Below are 16,512 nucleotides of genomic sequence, written 5' to 3' on the forward strand. Positions count from 1 at the left end.
GAGTGACTTTAATTGCAAGCACTTTGACAGCTGCCGCAGAGTGCGAAATAAAGTAAAGGTTACCCATGGTTACTCTGAAGTAGAGCGAGAAAAGAACATTAAGACGTATGTAAATGGTAAATTAAACCAAAAAAAAATGTGGTTAGTTCTCAGGATCTTTCTGCGTTGCTGTGGAAAACCATACGATAGCGGTTAAAGGATGTGCGAGTAAGATAAAATTGTTGACAAAAATCATAATATAGATTTTACATAAAGGTTACCGTAGGTAACTGGCCAAGAGTGAGGGAGGAAAGTAATCAATGCTGAGACATCTGAAATGAAAGGTTAACAAAACTCATCTAGATTATGCTATTCAACTTCAATATGATATATCAAGATCTTTTTCCAAATGAGTGGAGCACTAAGAGATATGTTCTTAAATCTTTTTTTAACAAGAAGGAATTGTAACGATATAGCAAACAAATAAAAGCAAAAACTTATGTTTTAGTCCATTAAGAAACCAGATCGAATAATAAAAAGTAATAAAATATGCAAATTACGTTGACGTGTGAGGTAAAATTTATTGTCTTGTTATCTAAAATCTGCCAGCTTAAAATTGTTGCAGACATTAAATTTGTTGAACCTTTTCACATGCATAAAATGACTTAATTTGTTGACCACACACCTGAGAGAACGAGAGACAGGCGGAATATGGAATTTGTCACTGATTAAAGGAGTAAACTTTTATGTTGCAAAAAAATATATTTAATTCCCATAATTAAAAAGAGGCTTGGCCCAGACAGACAGAGCGAAACAGGAGAGACAGCGACGCCTACGTTGATTTATGGGATGCGCTTTAAAGTGCATATAAATCAAATGAAATGAAATATATATATGAGGTATATATGGTATGCTTATGTACTTACACACACATAAGTATTTATATAAATAAGCTGTCATGTGTGTGTGTGTGTGTCTGTGTGCGAGAGAGTGTTGAGATCGGGTCCCGGTCAACTCTTTAGCACCATTAACAAAAGGCTTTGCCCCGTGCCTGATGTTGTCCTTGGCTGCCTTCTTTGTTTGACCGCACTTAATCCTCCGGCAAGGAGGAAAATGCACAAAAGCCGAAGAGTCCAGCGAAGCAGCTGAATGTGGCATGATGGTGGCAAGGGAAGTTGCAAGTGGCAAGCGAAGCGCATTGCATTTTGCGATAAATTCGCAGCGCATTAAATGGAATCGGAAAGCATGAATGGGGCATTTGGGAGGCGGAATGAAGCGTTCGAGGGGGCGTGGCACGGCACCATGACTGACCACCAACAATGCGCTCAGCATTCGGAAATTCAGTGCACTCACACACACATATAAAGATAGAAAATCGAATCGAATCTTTTGCTCGCTCCAAGAATGTCAATAAAAGGAAGCGACGCGAACAGCGCTGCTTGCTGCCAGCGTCGACGCCGACGCCGACTGCGCTGCTCAACAGCTCAGTGATTCGCTGTAATGATGTTGTGTGTCCTGACAATAAACGCCACTTGCTGTTTGTTGTCTTCATTTCGCCCAAGAATAGTGTGAGAATGACCATAACGTAACTGGCCAGTTACAGTGGTTCAAAAAACGATTTTATTTACTTCAGAATATTGAAAAGCAGAAGAAATCCTAAACCCTATTTAACAGTTAATATTCTAAAGTTCCTGGGAAAAAATTGAAGGAAAACTATATTTTTATTATTATTTCATCTGAAGAATAATATATTGATATCAATTTTTATTCATTTTCAAAATTTAAACTTGAAACTTTATATATTTAGAGATTATGCAAATAATTAAATTAATATAAAATTCATATTACAAGAATGAGGCCCATTACATTATGAGTATAATTATTAAAGCAGCTAAAACAAATCAAACAACAACATAATTCTAAGAAATTTCATTAGGATTGCATTGCAAAATTATTAAAAACGGATTTGTAACAAAGAATTCCAACTATTCTAATTAACAATTTTAAACATGAATTGTAAATTCTTCAAAACAAAAGTTATTTCCTAAAATATAATAATTGTTAATTTACGAATTTTCCATATGGTTTCACCCATTTATTTCCAATGTTCGACTTCTTTAGAGAATACATTTTTATTATTGCTTCCCATGCGAATTTTTTACTGCATTCGAGCCACTGTGCAAGCTAGTTTCATATTGATAAGAAACCAGTTTCGATGACAATTGACAACTTTAATGTGAACGACATTATTTCCATTTATTTGCAGTATATATTTATTTGTGGCACTTTGTGGGGTAAAGAGCGAAGGCAAGTGGTGGAAGACGGATGGTGATGTGGCAAGTGGGGCAAGACAACACTTGTGCTTGCATCAGAAGAATATTTAACAGATACTTTTGCATCTTTTCGACTGTGTGGTATCGTTTTACCATTTTACGATTTGTGGTTGACTCTTCGCTTTTGAGTCTTGAGGTTTGAGGCTTGCAGCTTGCAGCTTGGGGCAAGCAACAGCAGCTGCTGCAATTGGAGGAGTTGCCACAAGTGCTGGGCAAATGCATGTGGCGAGTATCTTTGGCATATGTGGCAACTTGCGAGACATCAGCCAACAATTGTTGCCTGCTCCATGACTCTTTTCTTGTTGCACATTACGTAAGCGAGCGCTGCAAGGCCTTGCCTACATGCCACTTGCTCCACGTTTGAACGGGCTGCAACTGTGCCACACACGATTGTGCGCCTGCTCATTGAATGATTGCAGCGTCTGATACTGTTGCAGAGTGAGTGTATGTGTGTGGGGAAATAAAGTGCAGCGCTCTGTTTGACACTTGCAGCTGTCAACGCGGCACTGATTGATCGATTGCATATGTGTGGCACTCGATATATAAGTGTGTGAGAGTGTGGTTTGTGGGTGTAGAAGGGGAGAAGGGGAGAAGCAATGATAAACTGGGCCATAACAATGTGTGGAAAGCTGCATAGTTCATTTAAGGGGAACACTATCATCATTAATCAGGTGTTCGACAAGGCAAAAGCGTAATCAACTAGAAATCAAGTGAATCAACAGAAACATGTCAATATACGATTAAGAAATGAAATTGTTACATCATTGCAGTATGTTAAATTATGAAAAGAAAGTGGTTAAATCAATGTTGTACAATATAACACATGGGCTGAAAAGTCCGGGCCTAACAAAGAAAACTTGCTTTTTTTATCAAAATTGGCGTTACTCATCAACTTAATCTTTATCAAGAGCATCGCAATCATTCCAGAGCCGCTGTAACATTTCAATATAAATTTTTTAGAACGATTTATTTTTTGCCTCAAAATAGGCTTTAATTTCAGTGATAACCTCTTCAATCGCGCGAAATTTTTTATCGGCGAGCATTTTTCCAGGACTGCTAACCTCCAGAAGTCTCTGGGAGCCTAATCTGGCGAATTAGTGGATGTGGGAGCAATTCGAAGTTCAATTCCTGTAGTTTTGTCACTGTCATTGAATCATAAACACATTCTTGTTGTTGGTCAAAAGTGAGCAAACGCGGCAGCCATTTTGAAGAGATTTTCTCATAGTCAAATGCTCATGCAATATTAAGCCAACTTGTTCTTTTGATATCTTTACGATGTTAGCTAACTGACGCAAATTTAATTTTCGATCATTCAAAACGATTTTGTGGATTTTTTATATTTTCTGGTGTGACCCCCAATTGGACGTCCACTGGGTTCAGCATCATCGGTGTCTCTACGACCACGTTTGAAGTCAGCAAATCAACGTTTAATTGTTGTTTCTGATGGAGAGGAGTCCCCATAACACTTTTCAAGCCAAAGCTATGAGTGACTGCTTGAAAGGTATTTTTCCCATCAAGAAGCATTGTAAGATTAGAAGACGAAATTGCATTTGATCCATTGTTGTGAAAATAGAAAAAGTAGTGTCACTTTTGGCTCAATAACTTACAAACTAATGAATAGAATATTATGAAATTTTAGCAGCTGTCTTCTGAAGGATTGTATTAACTGAAAAAAAGGTGACTGTAATAAAACTAGCACAATCTATGTGTAAGGCCCGGGACTTTTCAGCCCACGTGTTATTATATTAGCATTACATAAATATTACATATATGCATACATACTAAGTAAATATTATTTAAGGAATTTTTATCTTTAATTGAGGATTTAGTTGTTAAGTTAATAATTACTTATAATAATTAGTAAGAAACCCAAGTTGGCACTTATACAAACCAATTTTAAGATTACTATTAATTATTTACAAGAAATTTAATATGAAAAGATTCTTAAAATTTGTAATAACATTTACTTTATCAATTTTCACTTTAGGTTTACTTCATCAATCGATTATATATATGTATATTTTTTGTATTTTTACCTTTTATTCATTCATAATTTAGAAAAAAGAATATTCTTAGAAACGTTATCAATACTAATTTTATATGTTGGCTTATTGCTACCAATATTAAATATTAAACAAATTTTCACTTTTCTTTTAACTTCTTCATTTAAAGACAGCTTTTGTTCATTTTATTTCTGATTTACTAGTAATTTTTATCATGGTTTGATATCTGTTTCTCTCCTTTTACCTTGCTACCAAATTCAATGAGTATTCTTTCTAATTTCTCATCAATATTAATTGACATTTTGTAGCTTAACTTTTACTCTGATTGATGAGTGACTTAATAGTAGTTGCTTTTTTTTTTGAAGCAGCTGGAAAGGCTTGTGGCATTTGGATTTATCAGAGCGGCAGAGAGTAATCCTACTATTGAATGCCACTAGTGCAACTTGTTGCAGCCACAAAATGTTAAATTGTTAACTCAGGCAGGCAGCACAATCGCTATTTACTTGCAATCCGTTTTTGACCTCATTCGCAGCATTGTAGAAACTTCGCTGCTGATGGTGATGCTGCCACACAAAATTAATTTAAATTTATTGCCTCAATTTATAATGGCAAATGCCAAAAATAAATGTTGACAGCAGACGGCAAGCTGGCAAACGACGTAGTTCAATGTATCTTTGAGATACTTTTCAAAGCACATCTTACTCTTTCGCTCTTTCCAAACCCCATTCCATTGAACTTGAACTTGTCGATTTTTTGGTCAATTGTTTGCCAAAGTCATTGAGCACAAAAGTTTCTTTTGTAACGGCAAACAGAATTCCTGGGCCAACTTATATTGGAGTTTGTCTTTCCTCTTTTTTTTTTTCAATTTCTATTTCATATAAGTTTACCGTTAGTTTTAAAGTTGCGCCCCAACTTGTTAGAGATTCGGATTCGGACTCTCGACTCGGAATCGGACTCGGACCCGGCAAATTGAGTGCACACAACTCAGACAGACGTTTGTCATTTGTCTGCTGTCATGTCAGTTGTCAGTTTGATTTTTTGACTTCTTTTGTGTGTGTGTTTTGTATTTTTTAAATTGTAACAACTGCTATGACGACGTCCACAATGTCGAGAAAAATATCTATATATATATAGTTGTGCATGTGTATATATAATAAAATGCCATGCGACAAACAAAAGACAAATTGTGCGCTGCCGAAGAGCGTGTTGACAATTTTTTATAGATTTATATTTGCCCTCGGATGGCAAAGCAAGGCATATGGACTTTGGGATCAGCAAGGGGACATAAAATAAAATGATATTAATGTTATTATTTTATTGAAATAATGAATACAATTCCTTATTGTATAATAAGATGAGCCAGCGACTTAGGCTAATTAAGTTAAGTTTTTATAATGTTTAATTATATTATATTTTTAAGATATTAGGAGAGTTAAGTGAAGAATATATTAATAATATAAAAGCTATATAATATGCTTGAGTTTGCAATATATAATTTATAAAAAATTTTTGTATAATTTTATATATTTTACATTTTAAAAAGGTGTATTTTGAGTATTTATTAATTTTAGATTTACCTGATACTTTTGTAATGTTTATTCATAATTCTTTACGAAAATTATATAGTAAGCTTAAGTTGCTATATATCATTTAAGAATTTGTTGGGTTAAATAATATAATTTTAACATTTAGAATGTTTCACATATTACAATATTTTTAATGCTTTATTTTAATGATATTCTATTGGTCATTCATGCTTCTAAAGTTGTTAACCGTTAGTTTAAAAGGCAGCCCATATATCATTAGCTTATTTGTTGTTGCCCTTATCAAAACTCTTTGCCTGCTCTAAAGAGCATTTAAAGTCTAATATTTTGCCGTCTCTCAACATTTTTTGTTTGACTCACGAGCTGTGCTACATTTTTACAGCAGTTTGACGTCTGAGCACTTTATCTTAATGTCAATTTTTTTGTGTTGATTCGGTTTTTGGGTTCTGGGCATTTTGATGCTGGGCTCTGGGTTCTTTTCGTTTTTTCTTCGGGGTAAATGGTTGTCTGGGAGGTCGGTCCGTTTGTTGCGTGTGCGTGAAGCAGTTAAAAACGTTCAAGCAAATTAACTATAAAAAAGCCATTTGTTAGCCAAGTTTCGGCTCATTTGGAATTGTCACAATCACGACTAGCTCTCGTTAATGGCGCTCCCAAAAGGTAAAGCCGCGAGATAAACTGGCGCTAGGATTTACATTTATATTACGACAGCTTAGGCGTTGACTCATCATCCACATCATGAATGATGATGGGCATGGAATGAGAGATTCATCTTTAAATGCCGCAAGCTCATTCCAATTTCGACTCATTTGTGTTTTTTCATTCGTTGCAGTACGACAACGTGAACTCGTGCCTACACGTCCTGAGAAGCCAATCAGTTGGTGGCCTCGACAATATTACCACCAATGACATCTGCGCGGGTCGCCTGAAGGCCGTCCTTGCCCTATTCTTTGCCTTGAGCCGCTACAAGCAGCAGGCGAAGCAAACCAAGTCCATTGGCGTTGGCTGCGGTGGCGGAGGCGGTGGTGTTGTTGTCAGCGGTGCTGCGCTTCCTGCTGCCCTCGCAACTGGCGGTGGTTCTGTGCTGGGCATTGGTCTTGGCGGAAGCTTGAGAGCGTCTACAGCAAACAATCTGATCGACAAGCATCAGCAGGATCCACAACAGCAACAGCAACAACAACAGCAGCAGCAGCAACAGACGCCACAACAATTGGCCCAGTCACTGGAGAACGGCAATGAGATGGTGAACCGGTGAGTACATTTAAATATATCTATTAAATTATAATTGACTGAATCCCTATATAAAATTTAATCTAATTTGAAAACTACTCTTACGCGGCAACGACACACATAGCAATCAGCTTTCGTGCAGTTGCTTTGGTGTGTGTCCGAGCTAACAGCTTTGACGAACAGCTAGCATTCGACTGCTAGGTCTGTGTCTCAGCTAAGCTCCTCCACTGTTAAGCTAACAGCGCTCTTAGGTTGCGCAGCGCTTGCTATGTATGCTTTCTAATTAGCTAGCAGATGTTAAGCACAACATGCGTATATTGCTGAATTTGTGGCGCCATCTATAGCAATTGAAGCGTAACTGTATGGTTTTGCAAACAGTGCTATAAATTACTGCTAAAATAGTGTTGCAAAGTGTTTGTTTTTAAATATGAAGTTATGTTGTTGTAGTATTCCTTGGTATTCAAAAATTCGTTTGAAAATATAAATCATTTGAACGTTTTTAATTAATATTTCAATTTTAAAGAGACCGAATTCTTTTTAAATTATTAAAGTATTCGCGTTATAAGACTCTTGGCATTTAAAGTCCATGGATTTCCTTGTCGTTACCTTTGTACACCGCCTCCAACCCTGCTGTGCATTGCTCCCCACGCACGTCTTAATATTCAGAAGACCATATCATTGACAATGTCTCAGATTTCCTATGCATTCCGTTTAGACAGCCATGCGACTTCCGTTACGCAGTTTATATTCCGCTTTTTTCCAGTTTTTTATTCATCTTTCGACAAAATTCCGAGCAAGTTTAATATGATTTATTGGTTTGTTTGCCGGAAATTACAGTCGTTTCGCTCCCGGGGGAGATTCCAAGCAGCTCAGACCCCTCAAAACATCTGTTTGGCAAACACAAAAAAATGAAATGGAAGAAAATTCGCCCCCCAAAAAACGGGGCACTAAGCAAACAAAATTGGCATACTACAAGGCGGCAGGGAGACTCCAGATTCTACTTGCATCTTGGATTTGCGGCACTTGAAAAGCAGCTGAAAAATTCAAAACATGAAGATGGAAAATTAGAAAACTTTATTTGGTCGAGCAAGTCAAAAGCAGTTGCCGTCTCTTGACTCTCGACAACGGGAGTGTTGGGGGGCTGCTTTCTTGTGTTTGTGCTCTTTGCAACCCTCGGGGAAATCCCAGCAGTAGACAGGAAGCGGAAGCTTTTGTGTTGCGTTTCCCTCCTACCCACGTCCAACCATAAGGGAAGACCCCCCAGTTCCGACATGGGGACAACAGGCGGCGTTTAACTCTCATTGGGATCTGGCTAACAGCAGTATGCCGGCTTCTTCCTACTCCCCGCTCAGTCCGCAATCATCCCATGGCGGCAATGTGTTGATGACTTTCACTGACTATGAAATTTAAATGCGTAACGGAAATGTTTGAATTTTTCGCAAAATACCCTGTATGGAAAGTACAAAGAGGGGAGGTTTAATAAACTAATTGAGAGATACCTACAGGGTATCGCAAGGTCCACCGCGGAACTGCGCTCTTTTGCATTTGCCGGTCAGTCTGCGACACGGAGTCGCAGACAAATAAATTACAATGGATTTTTATGGCCGTCCTTGCGCCTAGTTTGTGGTAGGCAACAACAGGACGAGAGGACGACAGCGGCACAAAACCCGACGACAACAAATGCGGCAAGTTCATTTAAAGTTGCAACGCCATAAAACTTTCACTGCTCCAGCCCCCAACTACGTATATATTTTATACATGTTCGTGTGTATGCTTCGGGTTGTTTATAATGTCTGCGGTCTGGCGACCTAGACACTGGAAATCGAGAGTAGTCCCTGAAAAGCCGGAACAAGGACTTGCCAAAGTCACCCCCGAAAAATTGCGCGTACCATTAGCGACATTCGTTTGAAAGGAACAGAAGCGGATGGGTTGGAGGCATGTTGGGTACAGATATATAACATGCAATATTCAAAAGCATTTTAGCAACAACGCAAGCAGCAGCTGGTGCACAACGAGGACTTGTTGAAGGAAGAGAAACAATTGACAAGTTTTCAGTACCTGACAGTGATTTTAAAGTGGAAGGCAGGAAGAAGTCACAGCTGCAGTGGCAGTTGGCACTTGCTGCCACAACATGTTGCATCTAATTAAATGAGGAAATAACTAAAAAAGGAATACAAATCCTTAACTGCGAGATTCCAAGACCACGTCGAGCAACAGCTGATGACAATTTAACCCTGGAGCGCTGTACTGCCATTTATAACTGCAAATTGTGTGTGCTCCAGACATTGCAACAATATGTTGCCCCAAAATGTATTTATGGCATTTGTAACGGAGCTTTCCTGAAAGGGGGCGGCATGAGGGGTTAATGTAATGGCTGTCCCCCCATAATTGACAGCAGTTGGCGAAGGGCGGAAATTCCAATGCTTGGGCTTAACAGAGAGAGAGAGAGAGTTGGAGATGGAGTTGAAGTTGAACTTTTGGGGGTTGTCTTGTCTTGGTAAGAGGGGGGAGCAGAGGTAAATGCTGCACGTGTGTGTACTCTCTAATTCGCATGCATTTATGCGTGACCACGCACAGGACAAACGCCCCATTGCAGTTGTCCTGGCAACCAAAAAACTCTCCACAAATTGTGGCTACTCGAGAGTGAAGAGGACAGGACAACCTCACAGCAAAGGGACTCCACACAATGGTGACAAGTTGTCAGATGCTTTTGGCCAACCTTGCGTTCTGGGTTTGTTGTCTGGTTTAACTTTTGTTGTCCTGCGGGCATTCGTTTTACTCCGTCTGTCTGTCTGTCTGTCTGTGTGTTTGGAATTTATAATTCCATTTGTGGTTTTAATTTCGTAAATGTGAAATTAATTTTATTCAATTTGTTCACTCAAAGGGTGACATCGACGATGTTAGGTTTTAATGCAACATTGATTCTCAATTGTTGTCCGACAAAATTGGCTTTGTCTCAAATGCTGGAGTCTCGTTGACGATACTCGGCGCCACGGACATCCCTGGACTGGTCTAGTAAATACTCCACTGCCATATCCTCTCGAGAGTTCAATGTGGATATATAAATATCACGCGTAGCCCGAAAGTGTCCACAGTTATAAAGATGCTCGTTCTCCAAGCGCAGAAAATTCCAGATGAACCGACGCATAATTTCAGACACGCTGATTATGCTCAGGCAATTAAATTTTGTCATTAAGTTGAAGTACATTAGGTTCATTTCGATCACCCAAATAAAACGAATGACAATATCGGCCACAATGGCAAAATAATAGAACCACTAGGAAATTGGGGTTAAAAATGATAGTACAGAATGATTGCAAACTTACCTTGGGATAGAGAAGATGTTCGCGTAGAAAGATGTGTTCGCCACTCCAGATTTGAAAGAGTCCGAAGTCCATACGCAAATCCCACGAAGCGCATGAGATGCTACATATAATGCAACTGATAATATAACCCCAGATCAAAGGATTCATCATTGCATCATCGTCTGGACCTATCATTAGATGCAGAAAATTTATAAATATACATATATTGAAGACTCCTTGTTTAACTTACTACTGACTTTCGCATAAATAAAGGGAATAATGACAGTGACTATCGTCGAGGCATAAGTAAAAGCATTTGCAATATACGCAGTTGGCGGATCGCCGTCCCAATGTCTCTTCATGCACTGTGCCAAACGCCACCACGGAGGCAGACAACGCAACACAGTAACCACAAGGCTCGAAGTTGGTTCCGGGGGAACTTACTCCATCCTTGTAATATCGAAAATAGAACCGCGTAACGAGATAATATTCGACCAGGCAAAGAATCATTGAATTCATTTGATCACACAGCCAGAAGTCCATAAAAGTGACTGGGAAAAGAGGCGCGGCAACAATGCGACCAAAAGTACGCAGAATCCACATACGGGCGGGATGATTAAAAATTGGCATGGGATTCAATAGATAGACCAAGGGCAAACACAATCCGATGATGGGAATGAATAAAGGATCCTTGATGCCAAATTCGTTGTGATGCAAAAAGATTATCATGGACATGGTACAAATATAGGCAAATAAACTGGCTAGCGCCAGCATTTTGATGGGTTGGATTTGATTACGTGGATTCAACTCGAATATTAGCACATGATTAATACCCACGCTTTGCCAGACATACACATTGATGACTACGCTGAACCAATAGAACATCAGTAAAAAGGAGCAGCGGAACATTTGTTTAAACGATAAGAGAAACTCAGGTTTGTTAAGCATGAAAAAATCTAAGGGAATGTTTTTGTTTAGTGCAATATATTACCGGTCAAAAATGTGGATGTTAAATGAAACCAATAATATTTGTCTGTCCTCAATATTTTACTTCAAAATAAATTTAATTATGTATAGTTTATTATTTATTATTTTGTAGTTGTAGTAGCTCTGAAGTTTATAATTTAATTTTGTGGTCGTTAAACGATATAAATTTGTTGAAAATTGGAATTAGGATATTAATTGGTTGTTAAGTGAAAAAACGTAAATGATTATAAGACGATTGTTATTATGGCCGTTAAGCGAGGTTCTATAACCATTTACTTGATTTTAGTACTACATTCAGTGTTAAATAATGAGAGCTGAACTTTCTTTTTATACACTTTTTTCGTGGCCATTAAGAGAAGTAAACTTGCAGTTAAGAGAATTTGAATAGTAAATACTATGAATCGTCAATCGACTCATTTTTGTTGCCGCTAAGCGCGGTAAATGAACTTTGCAGTTAAGTTATCTTTGGTATTAAATAAAGAGTTACTTATAAAGAACGAGGGTTTAAATCAACTTACATGACACAATGCAAATGAAAACGGAGACTATAAGCAGACCAAGCACTACACCTGTGGAGAATATATGGATCGGAGAAGTGGGTTGACCAAGGGGCGGAACTCGTAACTTGGCCATGGCCTTGGTGCGATTTCCATTTGTTACAAAATGCGTGAAGAGATTCTCGACCTCGGCGAGCATGGTGTGTAGCGCTCTCTCCCGACTAATTGTCGCCGGCTCCACGTAAGTCCTAAGCCATAAACGTCCGCTTGTTGAGTTAATGTATTTGTCATACTTTTTGCATATCTTGTGGAATCCGTTGACATTCAAATGTTGATAGTTGTTCAGTAACACAAGACTAAAGTAAAATTCACTGTAGGCCCGCTCCAAATGGCGAGCGGTCTTTGGCTGATCCTCCAAGGGAGGCAAGGTGGGTATATCACTTACCCTACCACCGGATTCTCTTACTAAATACATTAGTTTCACCTTGAATGTGGCATGTTTTCGGCGAGCTTCGGCCAGTTTGTGTTCGAAGAAATCATTCACCCGTCTCAGTTCCTCTTTCAAGACGGCAAAAAAACTCGAGAGAGAATTTTTGATAATACTCCAGTGCTAGAGTCTTCTGACGAGGAGCATTCTCCAAAGCCTCGTATATCATTGCTTTGAGTTCCTGCATTGTAGAGTATTAGAAAATTTTGCGAATGCTGTTATCCAAATACTTTACCGAGTAGTGTATATATTGTTCACGCCATTCGGGGGTTAAATGACTCTCAAAAGTCTTGCCAAATTTCATTATATTTGTCTCACACCAAAATAATTTCTTCAATTATTTGTATTGGATTGAAAATATAACATAAAATTCAAATCAAATGATTTTTATTTGTTATTCTAGAGACATTCTGAACAAAGTTTTAAAATGCTTAGCTCAATTTTTTTGTCGTCGTCATTCAAATTTGTCATGGAAATTGTGTGAAGATAAATGTCGCGAGTAGCGCGGAATTCTCCAACATTATTTAGATGCTCGTTCTCCAAGCGTATGAAATTCCAGAAAAAGCGACGCAGTATTTCAAGAAAACTGCTAATTGTCTTGGCATTGAAGGCTGATACGTAATCGAAGTAAATTAGATGCATCTCCAGAGACCAGGCGAAGCGTATCAGCACATTCAAAACCATGACATAATAATAGAACCACTAAGAAATACAATAACATTTTAAATTAAATTATCAGGTATTTAATAATGCAAACTTACCTTCGAATAAACGAGGTGATTGCGTAGAAAGATGTTTTCGCCCTTCCAGACCTTAAACAATCCAAAGTCACTAAGAAAATCCCAAGCAGTGCTATAAATTGTGGATATCACTGACATAGATATATAGAACCAGATCCAAGGATTATCAAACATGCTATCGTAGTTATCTACAGTCAAAAGAATAGCGCATTGAAAACACAATATGCAATGTGAAGATTAAAAAAACTTACGATTCGTTTCCATAACAATTGTCGAGGAAATAACCACAATAATGTTTATGAAATATTTGATGGTATTTAATACAAATTTGCGTTGCTTGTAATCATTATCGTAGTATCGTCTCAAACACTGAGATAAACGGAACCAAGAGGGCAAACAACGAATCAAAGTGATCCAAGTGTCTGGCTCAAACTCAAAGACATTTGCTTTGCCTCGGCAGTAGCGATAATAAAAAACGAATCAATTGATAATAGTCAACCATGCAAACTGTTAATGAAGTCAACTGATCGGCCATCCAGAAGTCGGGGAAGATTACCTTATAGAAGGGTGCTCCAAGAATGCGCCCAATCATGCGCAAAATCCACATTCTAGCCCTTCGATTCATAATGGGTATGGGATTGACGAGCATTAAAAATGGCAATATTATGCACAAGACTGGAAAGTAGTATGGACTATTTACTTCAAACTCTTTATAGTGGATAAAGAACACCATGGACATGGTGACAATATAGCCCACTATGCTGGCAACCTCCAGAAATGCGGCTGCACTTAAATGATTCCTCAGATCGATATTGAAAATCAGCACATGATTCACACCTTTGTTCTGCCACACATAAACATTCAGGGCAAATAGAAAGCTAGCCAGACTCGAAGCAATGGGGCCTCGGTACAATTGAGCAATGATTGTGATCACATCCAGTTGGTTGTGGATATAGTAAACTGAGGGAGAATGATTATTGAAAAAGACAATATAAATGTATAAATGTGAATAGCAATTTGAATTGTATTTTAAACACTTTATAGTGGACGTATTTAAATCTTTATATATATTTATTATTTTGTTCTCCAAAGTATATTCTATAGTTTAAGATTTATATTTTCTTTCTCAATTAATAGTTTCCGATTATATGTATTTATTAGCCAATATCTAAATTGGTTAATAAGTTAAAAAACTAATAATTATGGAATTGTGAGAGCTGTTGCAATTAAAAATATATTCAAAACTTTTGGATCGCTATCCTTGGTACAGCCTGAAATCTGGGTGCTGAACCGAACGGAAAGACGGACGACTGAATAGATAAGTGCTACCAGATACTTACGTGAAATAATCACAATGGCGGTGCTCACAATGCACAATCCCAACACCATACCGGCCATAAAGATCTTACTCGGTGGAACACATTGACCCAAGGGAGGCACTCTCAACTTGTCCATAGCTTTGGCCCGATCGCCCTTAGTGAAATGCACCGTATAGAGTTCTTCGACTTGGACAATCATGGATTGCAACTCTTTGTCCTGGGCAAAGGGAGCAATTGTCACATATTCCTCAAACCAGAAACCTCCCATATCTGACTTTAGGTTCTTATCATATTTCTTGCAAATCTTGCGAAATGCTGTATAATTCAGACTCTGGAAGTTCTGCAGCATTATCAGGCTCAAGTAGAACTCAGTGCAGGCGAGAGCTAAATTTCGAGTGCTCGGTCCATGTTTGCTGGTTGTACTTGTCCTGGCTTTCAGTTGTTGTACGATAATGTAAAGCTTGCGACGTGCCTCGGCTATTTTCTGGGCATAGAAGTTCTGAACGCGAAGCAATTCCTCATGCAAGCGTGCCAAGAAAATGCGTTCAAAGTTTTGAAAATACTGTACAATCAAAGCGTTCGATACATTTCTTGTGCTCGGACATTCCTGTACTGCCTTATAAATCATTGCCTTTAGATCCTGAAATTTAAATTATTATAATTGAATATGAGTAATTGAACACTAATTACTGAGTAATTCATGTACTGCTGTCGCCATTCTGTGGTCAAATAGCTCTCAAAGGTTTTTCCAAATTTCATGTTGCTTAATTTATTTGACAGATTTAGTTTTCTGCTTACTAGTGAAAAGTTATTCTCGGGTTGCTTCGAGAGAAATATTTAAATTAAAGGGTTGACATTTTATTACAGGTATTTCATTTTAAACTTGTTGAAACTTTTCAAATTTATTCATATGGTCCCCATCGATTATTTACAAACAACAAATCAATTGTGAGTGCAAAAGTCTCTGATGAGACCATTCATCTCTGCAAACTGATTCTCTCAACTTTTCGATTCGAGTATCTCTCCATAACTTTCCCTAGAGGCAACTCGATCTATTCAGCTGCCACGTCGTCATTGTCCAACAAACATCCCCATGTTTGCAAATTTTTTGACATGTCCCACTCCATTTCCCCCTTTTTGTTTTTTGCGGACAGTTGCCCACTCTCGTTATCGAAGGCTTTTTGTCTTTCATCAGCAGCAGCGACAGCCTTGAAATGGGCTTTAATATTTTTTACATTTAGTTGCACGTTGTCGTGTGAAGTGGCCGCTGTTTTGCTGTGAAGTGTCTGCGTTTTGCTGTCTATTATTCAAATTGCATAAAGGGGGGAATCCCTCTTTTTGTTGGGGTTGTTTAACTCTTAAAGTCGAGGCCTGTAAGAAGTGAACAAGCTGCTCAATCAAAACGCAATTCACAGCTACAAAATTCGATTTCAGTTGCCAGCAGTTGTCGTTAGTCATATTTCTTATGACAAACAAAGAAAATGGCGTTTTAGTTTGGCGGGGGGCGCCTCAAAATATGTCGTCTACAGGCATGCCACAGGGTAGCTTGCCACCGAAGCTCCACTCTCCACTCTCCGCATTCCCAAACTCCACACCTCAGCATCATCAAAGCGACCATTCATCTTCAGTAACGTGAAAAATGTGAAACAATTGCAACGATGATTACTTTTTCCTAGAGTTTGTTGTTGTGGTTGTTGGAAAATGCTCGTAAAGCAAAATTGAATTGCCAGTGGGTGGTGGCTAGAAGTTTTTCCTTGCCCAGGGGAGTATTTTCTGTATTAGGCCAGAGCCAAGACCATGTCAAGATGTGAAAATACAGGTAAAGAGACTGAGACTCTGAAAAGAGAAAGAGAGCAGCTAGGTCCAATAATTATATGCTAAATACACGAGTAATTAACTCCCTTGGGGGAGATGGGAGACCGTAAGAAGTTGATTATCCTGACGACTGGGCTTATAAAATTTAAGCCATTTGCTCATTAAAGAGGGTGGCAACTAAACTTTCAGTGACAAAAATTGGCAACATGTGCAAAATACACAGCAATCATCCTCTGCCCTTTGTTGGCGGATGAAACGAGCTGCTGTCAGCAGTGC

At 38.4% G+C, this 16,512-nt stretch overlaps 2 protein-coding genes across 10 annotated transcripts in view; one reads left to right on the forward strand and one right to left on the reverse strand.

The window, feature by feature from the left end:
* The window catches only part of LOC133846056 (protein sickie), a 210,023-nt gene that overhangs the window by 112,264 nt on the left and 81,247 nt on the right, over window positions 1-16,512 (forward strand). For all 9 annotated transcript variants that reach the window (XM_062280807.1, XM_062280823.1, XM_062280848.1 and 6 more), the window contains exon 3: window positions 6,689-7,107. In XM_062280807.1, coding sequence (XP_062136791.1) covers window positions 6,689-7,107 — 419 coding nt within the window. The remainder of the gene's footprint in view (window positions 1-6,688; window positions 7,108-16,512) is intronic.
* LOC133844618 (solute carrier family 53 member 1) lies at window positions 9,926-15,267 on the reverse strand. The gene is made up of 9 exons (XM_062278700.1): window positions 15,112-15,267; window positions 14,443-15,061; window positions 13,354-14,062; window positions 13,124-13,290; window positions 12,598-13,064; window positions 11,897-12,543; window positions 10,642-11,347; window positions 10,413-10,579; window positions 9,926-10,363 (listed from the first exon to the last, which is right to left on the reverse strand). The coding sequence occupies exons 1-3, from the start codon at window positions 15,178-15,180 to the stop codon at window positions 13,536-13,538; spliced, it is 1,215 nt and encodes a 404-aa protein (XP_062134684.1). The 5' UTR covers window positions 15,181-15,267; the 3' UTR covers window positions 9,926-10,363; window positions 10,413-10,579; window positions 10,642-11,347; window positions 11,897-12,543; window positions 12,598-13,064; window positions 13,124-13,290; window positions 13,354-13,535.

Source organism: Drosophila sulfurigaster, chromosome 2L (assembly GCF_023558435.1).
Source record: "Drosophila sulfurigaster albostrigata strain 15112-1811.04 chromosome 2L, ASM2355843v2, whole genome shotgun sequence".
NCBI lineage: Eukaryota > Metazoa > Arthropoda > Insecta > Diptera > Drosophilidae > Drosophila > Drosophila sulfurigaster.

What these genes read in the sequence shown, in the direction of transcription:
- LOC133844618 (XM_062278700.1), bottom strand. Translation starts at nt 15,180, where the DNA reads ATGAAATTTGGAAAAACCTTTGAGAGCTATTTGACCACAGAATGGCGA. An exon ending in AGCAGTACATGAATTACTCA is followed by an intron (nt 15,062 to 15,111) that starts GTAATTAGTGTT and finishes TTTAAATTTCAG; the next exon opens with GATCTAAAGGCAATGATTTA. An exon ending in CGCCATTGTGATTATTTCAC is followed by an intron (nt 14,063 to 14,442) that starts GTAAGTATCTGG and finishes ATTCTCCCTCAG; the next exon opens with TTTACTATATCCACAACCAA.